Source organism: Hoplias malabaricus, chromosome X2 (genome assembly GCF_029633855.1).
Source record: "Hoplias malabaricus isolate fHopMal1 chromosome X2, fHopMal1.hap1, whole genome shotgun sequence".
In the NCBI taxonomy this organism is placed as follows: domain Eukaryota; kingdom Metazoa; phylum Chordata; class Actinopteri; order Characiformes; family Erythrinidae; genus Hoplias; species Hoplias malabaricus.
The window spans coordinates 51,749,032-51,770,011 of NC_089819.1; the positions used below are offsets into that span (position 1 = coordinate 51,749,032).

A 20,980-nucleotide genomic window follows, 5' to 3' on the forward strand; every position below is an offset into this window, starting at 1 on the left:
TGCGTGGGTTTCCTCCAGGTGACTGTCTGTGAGGAGTGTGGTGTGTTCTCCGTGTCTGCGTGGGTTTCCTCCGGGTGACTGTCTGTGAGGAGTGTGGTGTGTTCTCTGTGTCTGCGTGGGTTTCCTCCGGGTGACTGTCTGTGAGGAGTGTGGTGTGTTCTCCCTGTGTCTGCGTGGGTTTCCTCCGGGTGACTGTCTGTGAGGAGTGTGGTGTGTTCTCCCTGTGTCTGCGTGGGTTTCCTCCAGGTGACTGTCTGTGAGGAGTGTGGTGTGTTCTCCATGTGTCTGCGTGGGGTTCCTCCAAAACCACACGTTGGTAGGTGGATTGGCGACTCAAAAGTGTCCGTAGGTGTAAATATGTGTGTTGCTCTGTGAAGGACTGGCACCCAATGATACCAGGTAGGCTCTGGACCAACCACGACCCTGAACTGGATAAGTGCTTACAGATAATGAATGAATGACTGAACTAATTAAAGGAGTGAAATGGACTAAAATCCAGTAGCCACACCGGCCCTCTGTGTGTAACACTGCCCACCCCTAAGAGCTTAATTGCCCCCCACTAAAATCAGCAGCCAAGGCCATTAAGGACTAGGTCACATACTAATTCCAGGTATCTTTAAATAAAAATATGAAGACACATACGGGCATATAAATTTAAAATGGTTTATTTAGTAATTAGTGTATCATACGGCATGTTACCTCTAAAACCCACTTAGCCTCTGTCCACTGGAGAATACCACAATGGTTATAACAAGATATCAGCTTGAAACAACCTGAAATGTAAAGGATTCCTACTGAAAACAAGCATATAAAAGAATATCTTACAAGGAAAGCAAAATTAATGTCAGTTTTCCTTTTGAGAAGTTTTCTTGTCACTCCAATACAGTGTACATAGTATAATATCTCAGTAAGTCACATTCTAAAAATAAAAAATAAGAAGTTACAGCTTATAATCCTCTCCCTTTCTCTGTGCCAGTTGTCCTTTGTTGAATGTGGGAAGCAGACAGGTGTGTGTTCAGCAACTGACGTTGTCCTAGTCTCAGTTCACGTGTTCACTTCGGGAGAATGATTCTTAATGAAAGGCAATACTCTCTTTGTATTGAAGTCAAGTACAATAACACAGTCAGGCGTCGTTTCATCACCACAGACATGTTTCACTGGTTTTATTTTATTTTATTTTTTTAAAAGTAGACTGGTTTCTTCCAGATTACATGAAGTCTTATGAGAAGCATCATCAGTCAAGATTTCTGGAGAAGCCTCACAGCCAGAGCGAAGTTAAAAATAGGGACAATGTGTAAAAAAAAGATAGAGTTTCTTGGGAACAACCTCCTTTGATTCCTCTCTGAAACGGGCGGTTCCTGAAGACGTTCGGGTCCAGAGGGCTACTCCTTCGGGTTTGTTTCAAGGCTGGGTGCACTCTCCTCCACCGTTTCCTGCACGTTTTCCCCTGCGTCACATTCTAAAATGTTGGATGGAGTAAGAGGTTCCAGCGGCGAGCGAACGCTCACAGACTCCGCTTTCTCCGATTTATTCAGGAAGTCTTCCACGCTCACAGAGCCGCCTCCTGCTTCAGAGTGAGAGGGACTGGAGGCTGAAGCGGGTCGGATATCCTCGTCTGCACATTTTTCCTCAACCGTACTGTCCGCTGTCTCGTCCTCCATCTTTTCTTCAGCCTCAGTGTCTCTTTCTTGAGTTGGTTTCTCTCCATTTTCTACTGGATCATCATCATCATCGACACATTCTGCTACATCCTTCTCCTTTATCTGAAAGTCAGGTTCTTCACTCCAGACTTCAGCGATGAGAGGTTCCATTTCCTCTTGCTCTGAACTCACGAGCAACATTTGTGAGGAGGGATCTTTGGTTTCAGCCGAACTAAAGGGTAAAACAGACAAACAAAAATGCCCCCAACAGGATGAATGATGGACTTAATGGGAGCTGCTACATACAAAGATATTAAACACAACCTAAAGGAAATAGGTCTTACCTGTCAGTACGTCTCACAAACTCAATCAGGCTTAGGGTCTATAGGGAAAAATAAGTGAAAAATAGAGTAGGAGTTAGCAACTGTGGGAGTTAATCATTACATATATTTTTTAAACCAACGTTTAAATAAGAGAGTGTCAACTTTGGCCCCAAAATCCCTAAAAGAATTGAAATAAAACACCACCTTCAGGAACGTGATACTTGTCGAGGAGAGATAAATGAAATAAAATCACTGCAACGTCACAAAACTGATGTGATTCAGCGTTGAGATATGTACAAGGAAATAAACACATCACAGCCCTACCATCCTCTCTCCATCTGGATGGTGAGGGTGGTCTTCCATCTCCCTCATGCCAATGCAGGCATCTATTAACTGATGTAACAAAACTGGAAGTTAGTGTTCTCCTCCAAGCATGTTGAGCTCTTGAGTGACACCTCAGCGTCAAATTTAAAACGATGCTGCGGTGCTTTGCATTTGCTTGTGTTATTTTGTGAAGAGAAAGCTCATTTTAAAGAGTCAAATTATATGAATATTTATAAGATACCTAATAAATTATTCATGAATATTTGACTCGTGATTTGAGACTCAATTTGAATCACACACCAAACTGCCAATAAACCAAACCATAACAGCCACTAGTGGTCATTTAAAGCCAAATATAAACTAAACATACGTTCCATTCAAAATTTGTGTTGGAATATTTGCATCAGTCAGGCTTTAGTGCAAATGAAAAGAGAGAAATAAAAAGGCGATTTGGGAGTTATCAGTATTCCTGCTATTTCCGACCGTCCCCTAATTCCGGCCACTGCCGTATATGGTGCAATTCCGCTCTCTCTCTCTTCGCTAATCGCATTGGGTAAAACAATAAAACATAAGATCAAGCCTTAGTAGGGCATTTAAACATCAGTCTTGCAAGAAATCACATATATAAACAATATTTAAGTATCTCTAACAGTGTTGTAATTCTTTGTGTGCAAAACTGCATGTAGAACACAACACATTTCCATTTCGCGACAGATATTTACCTCAGTGTAAAAGTTAGCTTAGCGGTTAGCTTCCTTTTTTCTGAGGGGAAAATCTACCGCCATTTTAATCCTTACATGTAGAGTACGGATACCAACACAGGACAAATGTAATCTCATTGTGAACCTCTTAAAACCACTAAATGTGGTAGCAACTGTCTCGTTTGACTGTCACAAGCAGGGGAGGTGGCCGAAGTTAGGGGGCGCTAGTAATCTTAGCAGTATTAGCGCCTACTTAAACAAAAACGTCTTTATATAAAAACATTTACTGTCAAAGTCAAACAGGTCTTGGACATTAATCTACACACATTTGACCCCTGAAAAATGTTGATTTGAGTGAGTAAAGTACTTCTATTTATTTACAGTTAGCTAAGAATTCCAATATTGTAATTAAAGTGGCTGGAATTTGGGGTAATTACGCTAGTGTTCTTAAATGTTGTGAACAGTACTCACCTTGTCAGAGTCCGGGATGACAGGCCTAAATAAATTAACCCAAAAAAAACAAACATTTTATTTTAAGGCTGTTCCTCATTCTTTTCTCTGTAACTTCAGTGAAATTTTGAAAGTTAAAGTAGAGCAAGTCCTTTGTAATAGCTTCGTGAACACGAGTCACATCAAGAGATAACCAAATTAAGAAAAACGACAAAGGAAAGTTTAGTTTATTTTAAGAGTTTTGAATCAGAGAACAATAGCTCTCAGGTGCATTGCTGACACAGGCTCCTGGGAAACCTCAAGCCAAGTGGGCTACAGGAGTAAGCAGTACATGTTTTCTTACACCTCCCTAATGTAATACTTTACAGTGACTTCTAAGGACCTCTCTGTCTCTGGTGCACATTAATTATAATGTGTTCTTCTGCTTTAATTAAGGCCACAACTCCAATCCTAATTTACATGCCGTCTGCAAAGCACTTAACATGCACCCGAATTAGAGTAATGAAATTAGGCACGGGGTTTTCAGAACGAATGATTTTTTTTTCCAAACCGTTTAGGGGTCAGGGAGTTTAAATTTACACACATATTTCACCAGAAAGGGCAATTTATCTAAATCAGAGGATGTGAAACACCACATCTATTTTGGTCCTCTTTTCTTTACTATGTTACCCTCTATGTCCAACAAAAGCACCAAACATCTGGTGTCACTGTCTCACAATACATCATCATGTAGCTCCAGTGAGAGGCAGGGAGGAGAGGTACAAGCAACCTTCAGAAGTATTACTAATGTCTTACCAGTTTAAAGCAACAATAACAAAGTGATAAAATTCATAATGAATAAACACACACAGGAAGAATGTGGACCAAAACATTGTAGGATGCAATAACAGAGTTATATGGGCCATGTCCGTATGCATTTGGATATTTTTGTTTATATTTGTGTGTATTGTGTATTCTAGTGTTTACAAAAATTAGCACCAAAAATTAAGGTTTTTTTTTTACATTAAATCAGTGTGACATGGTTCATGAGAATCCCTCCAAAACAAAATAAAATACATAAAATTATCAACAGTGATGCACCCAAATTCATATTTCTAACACGCACCAAAACTGAAAAACAACTGACAATGAATAAAAGTACTTTACATACAATAAACTCCCTAAAATGATTTAAAAAAGGAGGCTAAGTGCCACAAAAACCACCATCTTCAACAACATTAAAGACAATCAGTTCCATCACATCCACAAAGACACAAAGATACAGAAGAGGCTTCACTCTCTGTTACTGCCTTAAGCCCTTGTGTTGATTTTTCACTTAAATCTCTGTGCAGCTTTTATAAAGGAAGCACACATTGATTAATTACACCTTGCATCTTTCAAGAAATAACAGCATAGCAGAAGAAAAAAAAAAGAAACTGACTTACCTCTTCTCTGCCGATTCCCCTGCTGCAAGTATAAAGAAGTAAGATCTAAATGTAATTCTGCCTCAGAATATAAAGAAGAGTAAAACGTGCGGGAGGATTTCAGTACCTGTCTCTAAAATGAGCTGGCAGGTGTGATTGGATCTGCTGATTAGATGTTCACACATGCGGTCGGTATTAGAGGCGTCTGCCAGGAATTCACAGTTCAGACAAACGAGAGTCAGGCTCCTATAAGAAGTCAGAGAACATATTTTGATATCAGAGATTCGTGTACGCAATTGTAATACGATATTCACGCTTCTGTGTTCAAGTGTTTGAAAGGTATTTGACAAGACTTCTGACAATCCCTTATTGAGGCTGGTGCAGGGCTATTTTTAGAAATCATTTAACATATAACCACATAAGTACACAAATGTCTTTCACACATCACATTACACAACAGGTAATGCCCTGCTTCATTAGATATTAAAATACTCTGACCAACATCCATTCACTGCTGTGAAGGAGCATTTGAAATGTGTGTTTCTTGTGCTCACTGAATCACTAGTATTTAGAAGTAATCATTAGTATTTAGTAGTAATCATTAGTATTTAGTAATCACTAGTATTTAGTAGTAATCACTAGAATTTAGTAGTAATCTTTACTATTTAGTAATCACTAGTATTTAGTAATCACTAGCATTTAGTAGTAATCTTTATTATTTAGTAATCACTAGTATTTAGTAATCACTAGCATTTAGTAGTAATCACTAGTATTTAGTAGTAATCATTAGTATTTAATAGTAATCACTAGTATTGAGTAGTAATCACTAGTATTTAGTAGTAATCATTATTATTTAGTAATCACTAGTATTTAGTGGTAATCATTAGTATTAAGTAGTAGTCACTAGTATTGAGTAGTAATCACTAGTATTTAGTAGTAATCATTATTATTTAGTAATCACTAGTATTTAGTAGTAATCACTAGTATTTAGTAGTAATTAATAGTAATCACTGATGATTAGTCTTTGTTTTATAGATGAGCTGCTTTATGAAATGTATGTTGCATTATTCTGTCTTTAGACAGTTTCACCAACTGAGTCTTTATTCATTCATTCATTATCTGGAACCCTTATCCAGTTCAGGGTCACGGTGGGTCCAGAGCCTACCTGGAATCATTGGGCGCAAGGCAGGAATACACCCTGGAGGGGGCGCCAGTCCTTCACAGGGCAACTGAGTCTTTAGTAGAAAAGGAATTTGATGGGAGTACATAGGAGTGCAGCTTGAAAGAGTTACACTCCTGCATGATAGGTATCAAGGACGTCTTTTGTTTCAACGAGCATGGGATGTAGCTGGTTCCTGGAACTTTGTTTCGATATAAAAACTGTTATCTCTTTCTCTCTGATAGGTGGCTCAGCTAAGAAAGAAGGTGTTTTGTTCTCTGTCTCAGAGTAGAGGGTTAGTGCATGCTTTTAGCTGCTCTCAATAAAGGTTACTCAAAGACCACTTTCAGTCTCACTTCTTATTTGTTGATGATTTCCATGACACTGCATCAGCCAAAGTCAACTTGAAAGTTAATCTAGAGATGAATGGAAGTTCATACAAAGGCAGGTATAAGGACTTACTTCCCACCAGGGTGAAACCTCTTGGCCTTGCTTAATCGCTGTTTTGAGGAGCTGCTGTGAAACCTTCGTGTGAAAGAAAGCAAACATTCATAATTATTTTTATGATCATTTATAAGATTAGGTTTTACATTCACTGTCATACAAGTTCACGTATGGCCTGTTATTACCTCAGCATATGTTGTCCAAAAGACTTCTGACAGCTTGTCCGATACTTGCAAACAGAACATTTCAGTGATAGAGGATAGTGGACGTATGGGTCAGAAACTTCACTTTGGCATTCAATGCATTTGTGAATGCCGGGTGTTAGTCTGTGAATGACAAAAAAATGCTTTAACATGCATATTACATACATACATACTTATCTGATCAAACGAAAACCTTTGTAAATAGTAAACAAATAAAGGAATAAAATACAATGTTAAGGCACAAGCTTAATATTCAGAGATCGTTATTAACAGTTACAATAAGTATACTAATGATCAGATGACAATTTCAAGAAACAAGTTCTCACATCAAGCCTTTAAGCTCATGGTTGTGAGGGGAGATCCGACTTCTACCCGCTTGGTTCATCTTTGCCCTTGCCAGGTTGGATTTCTGATGAGCAGGTTTGGCTGATTCGGGGCTCCCGGCAACGAGGTTCACAAACGACTTGCACTGACCTTCAGGAGCCATACTGGACCCTCCAGAGAGAGAGGCTCGGATAGTCACCTGGAAAGAAACAATAAGCTTATAGTGCAATAGAACAATGTGCAAATACAAATATTATACATGCAGTAACATGCAAAAAGAAGAACACCCCTCATCCAGCTTTTATTTTATCCAGTGTATTCAACAGATAAAAAGTACCTGCATTAAACTTTGATTAGCACTTATTCTCTCTTAGAAAATTAACAAAACTAATATGAAATCCAGCACCCTGTCACGCCCTCGTCCTGTCATGTCTGTTTTCCCTGCCATGTGCTCTCTCAGCACATGGCTCTGTTTGTTGTTGTCCATGTCTCCTCCCTTGTCCCGCCTTCTTTCCTCCTCCTTGTCAGTGTTGTTTGTAATCCTGCCCCTTCATTATTAGTCTCAGATGTCCTTGTGTGTATTTAAGTCCCCTTCTCTCACTTCCTCTTGTCGGACATTTCTCCTTTGTACTGTTTCGGTCCCTGTAATCAAGTCTGTCATGTTATCAAGTCTGTCTGTCTCTGCAGTTTCTCCGTCATTGTTTTCCACGTCGTCGTTTCATTTCCTCTGTCGTTGTTTCGTTTTGTAGTCTGGTTATCTCTTTAGTCTGTCTGTCCCGTTTGCCCTGGTTAGCTCCCCGTGTCCAGTTTAGTCTGCTTGGCTCCCTGTTTGTTGTCTTTCTGTAAAAGTCTCTTTGTTTTGCTATGTTCCAAGTCCAAGTCGTGTCGTTTTGTGTCTTTCTCTTTCCTAGTCATGTCGTGTTGATTCTTTCTTATTCCTAGTCATGTTGTGTTGTTTACTTCCTATTCCAAGTCATGTCGTTTTGTTTAAATTCCTAGTCTTGTTGTTTCCTCACTTCGTATTTGCTCTCGAGTCCGTTTGTGTTTGTTTTGTTTCTTTGTTTTGTTATATTTCGTTAATAAAGTACTGTGTTTTAGCGAGTGCGTCCGCCTCCGTCAGTCCACCCCGTGATCCTGACACACCCAAACCTTTTCACGTAACTGTACCATCAAACCCATGTTCATTAATCCATAAATATCAATATTCCAACATTTTAAATGCCATGTATAATACAATGTCCATATCCCAATAGAGCAGACCATTCTGAGCATTGAAATCCATGGATCGCTAAAAGTTGTGTTTAAATTCACAGACCAAAGGTAACAACATTAGCACAATCATTATAACATTTTTACAATCACTCTTTTTTAATTCTGATGCATTTTTGCTGAAAGCTGAAGTGAGCCAGATCTAACCTTAGTTCCTGGAGGCAGTCCTTCAAGGCTTTTTGGTTTCTTAAAAGTTCGATGATGGAGTGTTTTGTGCTCAACTTTCTCCTTGTAGGTGAGAAAATTCAATCTGCATTTTCCACAGCGTTGAATTCCTTTTTTCTATTAAACCAACAAATAAAGAAGCAAATGATAGGAGGATAATATTTAGGAGCAAATGCAGTTCTCCACAGTCCAGTACTGTTCATACTGAATCATAGTCAATACCCATTGTTTTAAATGTACAGGTTTAAGTTAGTTTAACCCGAGACTGTGACCCAGATTACCACATTTATTGTTATTGTTTTATTGTTACTAGATTCATATTGTTTTGGGGGCTGAAATGGCTCCTGGTTGGTCTGGTTTCCTGTTGCCAGGTAGAACCCCTTAAGGCAGGTGAAGGGAGTCTGCCTCTGCTGTCACACTGTTATGTATTACACCAAGGTGCTCAGCAGACAACCAAATCAATCCAAGCTCGAGGAGAGAGCCAACAGGGCAGCTCACAAGCGACTTCCACATTTTGCTGACTTCAGATCAGCATAGCCTCGGGCGCCAAATCCACAGACGGACAGATGAGGGATTTCGACACAGTTCAAGGTTCCGAACCCTCCTGGAACTGACCTTCTTCCAAATTCAACACTTCCAAGGCTTTGAATGTTTGAGAGGAATATTTGAAAAGGACTTGCACCAACTAGCCATAACATTATGACCAGCACTGAGACAGATCACCTACCCTGAGGGGTCCTGACCGTTGGAAATTAGGGTGAAAGGGAGGAAACAAAGTATGCAGAGCATCAGACGGACTACATGGAGATTAGTCAGATCCACCAATGCATTCATTCTGTCCACTAAATATAATCTAGAAAGAGCTCCTTAAGGCTCACCTGGTGTTTCATGTAATGCTGCATGTACATGTGGCCACTGCGCAGGACTTTAAGGCAGAAAGGGCAGAGGAGATCTTTAGTGTTTTCGTGGACGGTACGGAAGTGGGTCTCCACGTCCGAGAAGAAGGAGGACCTGTAGTTACAGACCTGTGAGGAGAGAGGTCATAATGTTGAACGTCCTACTGGGGGCAGTAAATACTGTTACACTAACATCATAAGTTTCATACACCCTGCCCTCTTCCAGTCAATTAAAGATAATTCTGATAACTTCCTCGACTGACAGCACACTTCCAGTTTTCAGACTCTGCCCCTCATCGATTCCCATGTCTCTGCCTTCCGCCTTTGTTTTTGCTTTTTTTCATAGTGTCCCCAAAACAACCGAGCGACAGCTGTCTCTGTCGGTGGGTGTGGCTTCAGGACTGCAGGTGGTGTTGTGGGTTATAAATCGCAAAAACAGATTCCATCAGGAAGTATAAGTCATTGTTGTTTATTTTTGTTTGCCGAATGTAGAGATTTGTAAACTCTCATTGTTATGAGCAAAAATAAAAATGGTTTAAATATCTTATTAGGTTGTTAATACATTAAAAAGGCATTAATAACCAGTTATAACAGTGACCTGTTGTTTGCCAGATAGTGAACCCATATCCATCCACACAGTCACTTCTTGCCAGATACGGACCTTACCTTGTCTTCTCTCAGTCAGCATTAAAGGACATTTTTTTTACATATTTGTTAATAAACTTAACCAATTACTGAATTAACCATCAACAGAGTCTTTTAAAACATCAGTGATAATGTGGTGAAACGGCTAAATTCACATTCTCAAGTAAATTCCCTGACACTTTCAGTATTAGACAAAATAAGAGGTCACTGTTTTCATTTCTTTCTCTGTGTTACAAATGATCATTAATGGCCTTTAAAGAATTTTTGAACAATTAACAAACCTTTATAACTGTAGTGTTATTTTAAAGTGGTACCAATATTTAACTAACACACACACACACACACACACATATATCCTCGACTTGCGCCGTTGATTTGTTCCTACGTCGCGTCGTAAAGCGATTTTCGGTGTAAGTCGGAACATACGTACATACTGTACGTAAATAACATACTGTAAGCACTTATCTTAGCCTAACACCTATCCTCCTCGGTCCCGAGCCGCGTAACCGTGTATTCTTCCGCAGCGGCGCGCCACACCAAACACGAAGTTCACGTTACGACGCAAAACCACTTCAGTCGAAACAAGGCTTTATACAGTAAATGGGAGATGTGTCGTAACCACGAAACATCGTAACTCGGGACTGACGTAACCCGAGGACCTCCTGTATATATAAGTCAGCGTTCATTCATTCATTATCTGTAAGCGCTTATCCAATTCAGGGTCACGGTGGGTCCAGAGCCTACCTGGAATCATTGGGCGCAAGGCAGGAATACACCCTGGAGGGGGCGCCAGTCCTTCACAGGGCAACACACACACACACACACACCCCTACGGACAATTTTGAGTCGCCAATCCACCTACCAACGTGTGTTTTTGGACAGTGGGAGGGGCACCCAGAGGAAACCCACGCGGACACAGGGAGAATACACCACACTCCTCACAGACAGTCACCCGGAGCAGGAATCGAACCCACAACCTCCAGGTCCCTGGAGCTGTGTGACTGCAACACCTACCTGCTGCACTACCGTGCTGCTATAAGTTAGCGTGACAAATTTAATAATTTTACTTCACATCATATGAATGGACACAATCAACACTTTTAAAAAACTAAAAAAAATAAATAAATAAATAAAAGTCACCAAAAAATATAAGCTCTACATAATAATAAATAAAATAAGCAATACCGTTTCTTGCTTTCAATTCTAGATGGCTAAACCTTCGAAAACCTCAATATCAACATTCATACTGTGCTCTTTTAAAACGTCCAGATAGACTGTCCACCACATCCCAGGAATTTAACTGTCTATCCCACAATAAAAAGTTTCAACAAAAGAATGGAGCTGAAGCTACCTGACAGCTGTATGGCATCTCTCCAGGTTTGTGATTATCCTTCATGTGCTCCAGGAGGATTTGCTCCGTCTCAAAGGCCAATTCACAAATCTTACAGTTAGCTGAAATTAAACAAAGGAAAGAGAGGAGCATAGGTGTAAACATAGGTGTGAAGACATATCAGATTACCGCTAGCCATCTGTTAGCATAATCTCAGTTCACGCGTAATGCCTGGGACAATTTTCTTTGCACTTAATTACAGAGTGTGTATTGTTAAATAAAATTGGAGGTAGAATCAGCAGGAAAAAAAACCTCAAGTGTGCACACTTGATAAAAGTAAAAGCCACTTAACTGGTTCATTACTTGGACATATACAGTACTGTGCAAAAGTTTAAGGCACCTGAGACAATGAGATATAAACCGCTATTTATATATTATTATTACCGTACGCATTGATATTCTGAATTTCAACGTATTTCCTAATATCTCTCCTTGTGGCTGTCCAGTATTATCTGAGGTCATCATCCAATAGCGAGCCATACCGGTTAATAAACACTTCATTATGTTAAATCAAGTGTGCTATTGATTTAATAAATCCATACGATCAAGTATATCTTTGTTCTTCACACTAGCTCCCAACACATTTATTAGATTTCAGAGAAAACAATAAAACATTGTACTGAATTAGAGACATGATCAATGTATGACCATAGAATGAAATTTAACCCCTCCGTGGCAGTGACCCCACACATTAGTGATTAGGGACAATGAACACTCACACCTGCAGCAGCGGGCCGCCATTTTTTTTAATGGTGCTCTGCTCAAGGCACTTCAGCCACCGATGTTCATGGGGATGGAACCAGCAACCTTCTGGTACTTAGCCCGGTCCTCAAACTACTAAGCCACAGATGCCCCTTTACATTCGCTGTATTTAGGTGCCTATGACTTTTGCACATTACTATAAATGTAGAAAAACCTATAATAGACATTTAATATTAATAGGGATTCCTTTGATTGAGTCCTCACACTCACATCTCAATTAATAAAGTCATTCCCTAAAAACATCCAGTGAACGCTTTTTAAAAGAACAAAAATGAATCGTCTGCGGCATCACCCCAAGGGTGGCATTTGTGAGCTGCTTTATGAGCGACAGTGTTGGGTTACATGAGGTGTGTTGGCATACTGGTGGACTCGTAGGGGCTGTGGGCGCTCTCTATGTGGCACTGCAACTGGAAAGGAGTGGAGTACTGCCGATAACAGTGCTGACACGTGGTGTGACTCTCCCAACTCTCGCTGTTCTGCTTCTCCAGCTCTAGATGATGCTTCATATGGTTCATAAACCTATGAGAGATAGAAAGGGACAGACTTTAGCAAACATCAGTCATGAGTTTATAAGTTATAAACATTATGGCCCCAATGTTAGTACAATTAAAGTCTTTTTTTTGGATCAGATATTAAATAAATAAATAAACAAAATTGTAGTGCAGGTTTCAGTGCTTTCTATCAAGGTTTGGTAATTCACTAATAAGCAGGGCTCTAATTAATTTAGCAGAGAATTTATATGCAAGATTAAGTGTAAAACTCTGCTGGGAAACTAGCATGCCAACAAAACTAAAAAAAGGAATCCGTGAAAGTACAAGTCAGCGAGGAAGAAAGAGAGAGCAGATGGAGAGACCCCACAAGAGTTACACCATCAGGGACACCTGCAACCTGTGACATTAATGCCAATCTGTGAGGTAAATGCCGGCATTCACAGACAGAGCGCGTGTAGGGAAAACTGTGCCGAGCGCATGAGGGGATGCCGTTGACGACAGCATGTTAAACCAAACAGGAAAGGCTTTGATCTGAGCGGAAGTGAATGTCATGCAGATGAGCCCCATTCACACAGGTAAACCACTACAAAGCGGCTGCTCTTTCAAAACAAGAGCTTTCTTTTCCACCACAAAGCTTTGCTCAAAATAGACACATGGCATCCTCTGAGATTGGTGAATTATAGAATTTCAGATGTTCAAACCAGCATGTCCTATTTTTCAAAACGGGTCATGTCGCTGGATGTGACTGCGGTTCGTTAAAAGACACGGGTTTAATCCTCTATAAATCAAACTTGTCTAGCAGGACAAAAGCAGTGCAAACAGAGCAGAAGCCAGCTAACCTTTAATGCCATTTGGGAATAAAGGCCATACACCGTTAAATATAACAAACCAAATTATGAACTTGCCGCATTAAAAAACACTTTTAAACAGCGCGTGGCCTGTATGTGCATCAAAGCAGCGTTCGGGCTCCCAGAGGTTTTCCAAAGATAAATTAGCAATCGTTCTCCTCACGCCTCACTTTCTAAGCGTGCATAATAGCCATTATAATACTGGCAATTATACAGGGCTTTTTTTGTTTCGCTTAATGGTGTGATGCTCCTCTAGCTCCTCTCCCTCTGCCTGCCATCCTGCCCTGACGTGCAACAGCCTATTTTTCAGCCACGCCGTTCTGCTACCTCAGCTCCCCTAATAGGGATTTTTATGCGGCTGAACTGTGACCCCGGCTGCCAGAACGCGGGGTGCACTGCAAACGCGTCTCCCCATTAAAAGGAGCTTAGCGAGGCTTTTCTCACGCCGTGGCAGAGTGAAGTTATTTAATCACACCAACAGTTCTTACACCAGCCAAACTACCAACCATTATTCATTTCAGGACCCAGGGGGGAGCGAGAGGGCTGATAATGTCATCCATCTATAGTGGGGAAACTGTGATGGGGGCTCAGAGCGAGAAAGTACACCTCCCCTCCTTTCTCCTTCACTCTCTCACTTTCTTTTCCTTATTTTACTACAGCTTTTCACATTCTCTGGATCCACAGCTCTTCACTAACAGTCCTGACGCTCAAGATGAATATACCTATAACTTATTGAAATGCTTTATATCACTGTACTCCAGCACAGTCCAAGTGAGTCCAATAGGAGTGTGTTAATAAATACAGCAAAACAGTACCTGATGTTGTTTTTCAGCGTTTTCAAGCAGTTGTTGCACTTGAAGGTGGTGTTGGACTTCTGTTCCCGAGTGACAGACTGATCTCCCTCACTTTTCCCATAGTAGAAGTCGGTCACCAGCATGATCAGCTTTCCTCGCTCGGTGTCGTTTGTTCGTGCCGGAGCTGCAGTTTTATCCGGCTTCGAGGTTGATGGGAAAGTAGTGTCCAATAATTGTGGGCAGCACGACTGAATCAGGCAAGAGGAAGCACAACTTATTCGAGTGCTGTACATTCTGCTTCGTACAGATGGAGTATGACCAAAATTTCACCAATAGACTTGACAGAAAATGCATTTATATTTGAGGAGATCTGACATGGCGTCTCATGTGTCTTATCACTACATAAACAAACATCTAAACAAATCATCTCAAATCAAAATGCCACAGCGTCAGGACAAACTTACCCGCATGTGACTTTTTAAAGGCTCCACAAAGTTGAAATGAATGTGACATTTGGGACACTTCCTACTGAAGGGGGTCTCATTCTCTGTATCAAATGAAATTCTCTCACTGAGTAAAATCATAAATGATGGAGAAAAGTTCTCTATTACTACACAGTGAGTAAATATTTACCTGTGTCAATCCTGGTTCTTTTGGTGGTGCTGTTGTTTGAGTCGGGCAGTATAGTCCTTTTCATTTTGCCATTATCTGAGGGCAACAGACGGGACGGGGGACGGCGAGAAACACAGAGGGAACAAAGAAAGCAACTTTGCTTATAACGACGTTCATTAGCAGAGGTTATTAACAGTCGTCATAAAATTAGTAGATGGCTGTTATATTTGCTTGGTTCTGTGAAGCTTAATCTTGGTCTTCAAAATGATTCCAAGAAACACAGCTTCTGTTTAGTGGTTAATATGCCAAATTTCTCAACAACACCCAAACGTACGTACTCACCGCGATTGTTCACAACTTGTAGAGTAGGTGCGGTCTGTTTTGAAGGTCCCATGATGCTGGGGTTGGGTCTCTGGGGCACGGGCTGCCGCATGGTCTGTCGGACACTCTGCCGAATGCTCGGCAGGTTGGAGGTGGAATGAGACTGAGCTGGGATATCAGCTGGCCCCTCGACATTGGATAGGGTCACTATGTTGTTCTGGATGAGCTGCACTTGGGGTCTGTGGATGACGCCCGGCACAGGCTTTGGTGGAGCAGGAACCTGCTGCATAATCTGCTGACCTGCTGCTTTATTTTGTGGTACAGAGATAATGGCTGGCATTATATGGCTTGATACTTTTGTTTTTAACCCATTTGAAAATCTCTAATGCCTTTTTTTTTTGATGTACACACAACGTGAACCGGTCCAAAACTGTCCAAACGAACACTGATTATATCTTTCCATACACAAATGCGTTGTCAGTGGCACTGCACAAATCAAGTACTGGCATTGCAATTCAGCCAAAAACAAGGATTAATCCAGGTCCAGGAATTATAATCATACACAAGATACGAAGTAAAATATCCTATGCCAATCCATTAGAGCTTCACACAGGGCCCACCACACTCTTCCTACCTGCAACAACAAAATTCCTGTTGAATCCTACACCTCAACACTTACAAATCCTAAGATATGACACTTTTCTTATAACGGAAATTGTATACGGAGAACCATTCATATTTAAAGCCCCTGGGAACCCATTTTAAAATTTTGAACATGTTTGTGTATAATTCTAAACATCTGTGTTATGTGAAATGTTCAGCAAAGTTTAAATAAAAAACAGAAATATGATAAATCCTCAAAAAAGACCAAAACACTCTTCTGAGCTCTCTGAGAACGATGTGGGCGTGGTCCAATACTAATGATGCGTGACTCACAGCTCTCTATCACTGGAGAACAGAATGATGTTTACATTACCATGGCAACACAGCCTCCAGACAGAGCAGTCACAGGGTTTTTTTTCTCTGAACCGCGATTGTCATTTTACACAAGATACACAATAAAATAGCACAGATGGGTAGAATTGGCATCATACAGCCATTGATGTTTGCACGAACGTCTTTGTCTTTGCCGTGGTTTCGTGTGATTATCTTGTTAACACCGTTGTATGAACGGGATACCTTCTAGAGTGCCTCCAAATTGGTGCTTTTCCCCACTGCTACTCTGCTGTACTGCCGACAGTGTGTAGCTGTTATCCCCATAAATTCAAAATATCACGCCACACAGGTATGGCATTAAACAGATGGATACAAATTCGCTGTGCAGCTAATGAGGAACAGGATGCAAACATCTCATTGTAAAATCCCATCATTCAATCCCATCATACACCACTCCCCTCTATTAAATGCTTAGCATGAATCTGCTAGGTCGCGCAGGTCAGTTTTTGCATGAAAAAGCAGAAAAACAGAAATTACGGAGAGAAAGAGGTGAACATACAATAAATATCCCCCCACAAACAGTAGCTTTCCTTTGAGTTTCATATCAGATATACAGACATTCTTTGGTATTGAGATTAGAGTCACTTGTTCGTTATTTAAGAACGTCTACGATTGTGGGAACTGGTTGTTTACATTCAGAAGCTCCACCTCTTTTAAGGTGGAGTGGTATGTTTGAGGGAGAATAACGACTTGTTTGTACGTGGCTGAAATCTAACCTGTCTATAAGTTTGAATTACCACAAAAACTCATTTGTAGCTTGAGTTGTTTAGTTTTGTAGCATTGTCGCTAATGCAGTTAGCCGTGTCCCGAGTTTGGAGACATTTCCACCTTAAGTGTTCCAAAAGCAGCAATAATTCAATATTACGCTCCTATGGTGCAGGAATAGGACAATATCCTCATCTCAGTTTGTGCTTTTCAATGTTTGGAGTTCTCTCTTATGTCTAAAAAAATATTTCCAGATAAGTAAAGCCTAGCATAATGGACCGAGGCAGTTATTTTTTTTTTTTTTAACTCATTTACAGACACTGGGACTTCATACACACATTAGACTAGTTCTGAGTGCAGACTGGAGAGCTAACAATTGTGAACGTCACCTTCAAGAGAAATTATAATCTTTTTAAAATATCTTTATGCCCAGGTTTTTGCCCAAATCTACTTCAACAGTTAGTTATTAACTGAACTCCCCCATCACAAACACAAAGCCACCAACACTGGCAGCGTGAGGACAAGCACTTGCTTCCTCTAACATACATAATGTCAAACACCGCCTCTTTCAGCTCTGCCACTAATGCAATCCCACTGGGCAGCCCTACGCACAGGTCGGTCACATCACCTGACAGATGCCTGTGCAGACTGGCAGCATGCAGTGTAATAAGAGGAGGGACTGGGGAATCCCACCCACCCAGAGAGAGCAAGAGAACAATTTTGCATAAGAGTATAAGGTGTTTAAGGCAATATTTACTGGTTTTGTCTTTAATGTAAATGCTTACAATTCAGTCTCCCATCACAGAAAAGATTACTAAACCCTCATTTATTATTTTCAGTGAGTTGCCTTTACTTTGCAAAAGTTACAGTTCAAATATTGATGCTTTTTAACAACACAGGAAATTGAAAATCTATCAGTCTTTTAAGATGAACTGAGAACAGAACTGAGGCCTACCTGGCAGAACAGTGATGGATGTGCCTGGAGGATACTGCGAGTCCAGCGAGGTGATGAAGGTGGAGTTATTGTTGAGGTTCTGTGGTGAGGCCACTATGTAACCCTAGTAAGACACAGCAGTGAGATTCAACAAGAAGGTAAATCAGGGCATGCCTGAGGGGCTTTGTAAGCAGGGGTCGACATTTCCCTGATATGTGAAATGGTCGTTTGACATTTTGGCTTTTAAAAACACTACTAAAAACTTCAAGGTGAGATGCAATGACGTAAACAAAGAATTAAATCAGTGTGTACCTGTTTGTTGATGATGATAGGCTGAGGGGAAACCGTGTTGAGTGTTCTGGGTACCTGCAATGGCCCCGATGCAGAGCTCACAGGAATGAGGATAGAGTTGCTAGTCAACGGTGTTGGACCTCTGATCGTGAGTTGAGGAACTGGGGGCGGTTTGACAGAGTTAATCTGTATCTGACCAGTCTTTTGCGGTGAAGTCAGGAGTCCAGGAGTTGCAGGAGTTCTCTGAAAAGTGGCACTTGTCTGGTTGCCCACATCTAGGAAAGAAAGAAAATTAAAACATTAAAAGGTGTTAAAACTGTTTTGAGTGTTGACAGTGTTCAGCAAATTATTATATATATCATCGCTGTCCAATAAAATAAAAAGATCTATCTCCATTTTTAGTTTATCACTTGAACACGGCAGCTCTCTCTTACATTTTACGAATATTTCATAACGAACGGACGAATAGAAATGCTTCAAACTTACTTCGAATTAAATGTTTTAACACTGACTTCCATTAAAAGTTAAGAATGTGTTTTTCTTCTTCTCCAGTAAAGTTGCTATATTCTAAATACATTTTATCCATTGGACAACGACGATATGCAACTCTTCTCTGTTACAACACTCTATAAAGTGTCCATACTTGGTCTGCTGTTAGATGTGGGCTTGGAGCTGCAGATTTCTCCCACAAATATCGGCTCATCGTCGTCGTCGTCTTCAATCAAACTGATTTCTGGTATTGCTCTCTGCCATGGCTCTAACTCTTCCTCCTCGCATTCCATAAACAGTTCAGACATGGCTGGACCTAGAAAGGGAAAAGCCCCACACATGCACTTCTCGTTTAAGCTTCTACAGACAGCAGTAAAAGACTAGCACCACAGTGAGTTTATTAAGGATGGTCTGTCTGTATGTTTTTGTAGACACCTGCTCATCCAGTGTTTACAGGGTTAATTTTCCACCTTCACTGCAGTGACACTACTTCCCTACTCTTCTGTAAAGACTATATATTGGAACATGGTTGTAAGCCGAGTGTTAGTGAGTTCCTATGCTGATGTTAGATGGTTAGTTCTGTTCAGTGGATGGCATTCCATCACGACAAAGATGGGGAATTTGGAGTATCATGACTTTAGGCTTATGCAGGTTCTCCTGAGCATCCCTTTCAATTGAGAGTGCTTTTCAGAGGAGCTCATACAAGCTGTGGGTGCAATGGACCTGACATGCCCCACCTCCGCCATCAGATAATGTTGCTTACATCAGTCAAGCTTCCACCAAGAAAGATTTCAGCATTGGCTAGATATCTCAAATGCAGGGTAATGTCCAATAGGAATGCCCTTCAGCTCTTTTCCTATTGGACACATTTGACTTGAGGTTTGTACGTGGCTGAAATTTAACTTTGACGTTTTTATTCACTCTTTGAGAATTTGTTTTAGTTTTGTAGCACATTCGCTGTGTTTACTATTATGTAGTTAGCGGTCTCCCAAATTTAGTCAGTTCCACCTTAAATAATCACCCAACCAATGGAGGAGGAATAAAACAACATCCTTATATCTTTTCTTTTAATCTTTGGAGGTCTCTCAGCGTCTAAACACCTCCAGATGCCGTTTCTCTGCCGTGAGCCTGAGTATATATGACTGAGACCTTTGTTTATAACCTGTTTACTGATACAGCTCTTCCGAGAGTATCTCTTGCACTGAAAGTCTTTCTTTAATGCACTTATTACTTCCTGGCATATTGCACTCAGTGTAAGGTAATTTGTATAAATGGTGCTGTAGTTTGAATGTTGGATCATCTTTTGTAAGTCGCTTTGGATAAAAGAGTCTACCAAATGCATAAATGTAAATGTACTGGGGCTTCGTAAACACACCAGACCTGTTTTAACATGCAAACACACTGGAGAATAAATGATGAGAAAACTTTACCTGAATTTTATAAAAAGCATATTTTGATAAAATCATAAACATCACCTTTAATGCCTTCATTCATCTATTAACACGCGACTAGTTCCCTCCATTATCTCCACCCACACCTCTGAGCTTCAAATCCACACCGTGCTAGGGACAAGATTTGTTCCTTAGGTTTATGACCTCACAAGTCCTACTAGTTTTTGATACTGTCTTTGAAAAACTGAAATCAAAGCAGGAATGATCAACCATGGTGTTGCCTGCTTATTTGCCACAAGACCCATTTTCTAGCCTAGAAACCCCACCACACAGACATGTCACTGGGCAGCATCTTTAACATTGTTGTGTTGTGTTTCATTAGAATTCATACTGAAATCAATTTTGTTAAATTAAAATGTTCAGTATCCTTAGAAGCAACATGCATCTGTGATAATAGTTTTGACACTAGGCTGTGAGTCGTGGCCTTCAACAGAGTTTGATCCAGTATAAATCTGAGGAGTTTACTGCTGTCGACTTTCTCACAGCAGGTTTGTTGTGAGGGATTGAAGCATGTTTAGAGAGGACAGTGATTGGTTAATCACATTTGTGCAAAAGGCTACAGAAGGCCGTGACTACGGCTTGTAAACATTTTAGACTCGGGTTCAATAAGATAATCCTTTAAAAAAATGTAGAGGACGGTGGAGATTTTTTTCTGCAGCTTCTCAGAGCCCTATCGCCCAAACCTTACAAAAAATCACCCACTAAGAAAGCAAACTAAGTTGCTAAATAGCTCGTCTGATTACCAGGGGACATTGTGTTACTGCTGTGACTGAGTTTTAATACTGAACTTATCCGAATCTGCACAAAGAGAATAAACACCAGATAAAACCACCCTCGGCGCTCTAGCTAACGAACTAGCATTAGCTTAGGATTAGCCACCTCAGTGTGTCTCTATGGGAAAAATTAGCCGTTTGCGACCAGCTCCGCTTTCTGCGGAAACAGGCGGCGAA

General features: G+C 40.6%; 1 protein-coding gene across 2 annotated transcripts in view; it reads right to left on the bottom strand.

The window, feature by feature from the left end:
• Window positions 1-667: 667 nt before the first annotated feature.
• LOC136677471 (zinc finger protein 280C-like) overlaps window positions 668-20,980 on the bottom strand; it is a 20,493-nt gene continuing 180 nt past the window's right edge. Inside the window, exons 2-21 of one of the 2 annotated variants that reach the window (XM_066655021.1) lie at window positions 18,734-18,895; window positions 18,112-18,365; window positions 17,821-17,923; window positions 15,186-15,467; window positions 14,865-14,939; window positions 14,696-14,778; window positions 14,253-14,479; window positions 12,460-12,617; window positions 11,298-11,398; window positions 9,284-9,430; window positions 8,388-8,522; window positions 6,974-7,170; window positions 6,630-6,770; window positions 6,463-6,525; window positions 4,969-5,087; window positions 4,863-4,884; window positions 3,460-3,484; window positions 2,288-2,356; window positions 1,985-2,022; window positions 668-1,872 (exon numbers count right to left, since the gene is read on the bottom strand). In XM_066655021.1, coding sequence (XP_066511118.1) covers window positions 1,383-1,872; window positions 1,985-2,022; window positions 2,288-2,356; window positions 3,460-3,484; window positions 4,863-4,884; window positions 4,969-5,087; window positions 6,463-6,525; window positions 6,630-6,770; window positions 6,974-7,170; window positions 8,388-8,522; window positions 9,284-9,430; window positions 11,298-11,398; window positions 12,460-12,617; window positions 14,253-14,479; window positions 14,696-14,778; window positions 14,865-14,939; window positions 15,186-15,467; window positions 17,821-17,923; window positions 18,112-18,365; window positions 18,734-18,887 — 2,883 coding nt within the window. In that variant the 5' untranslated portion in view covers window positions 18,888-18,895 and the 3' untranslated portion in view covers window positions 668-1,382. Of the gene's footprint in view, window positions 1,873-1,984; window positions 2,023-2,287; window positions 2,357-3,459; window positions 3,485-4,862; window positions 4,885-4,968; window positions 5,088-6,462; window positions 6,526-6,629; window positions 6,771-6,973; window positions 7,171-8,387; window positions 8,523-9,283; window positions 9,431-11,297; window positions 11,399-12,459; window positions 12,618-14,252; window positions 14,480-14,695; window positions 14,779-14,864; window positions 14,940-15,185; window positions 15,471-17,820; window positions 17,924-18,111; window positions 18,366-18,733; window positions 18,896-20,980 lie in introns of both variants that reach the window. The other variant, XM_066655020.1, reaches the window with a different exon arrangement.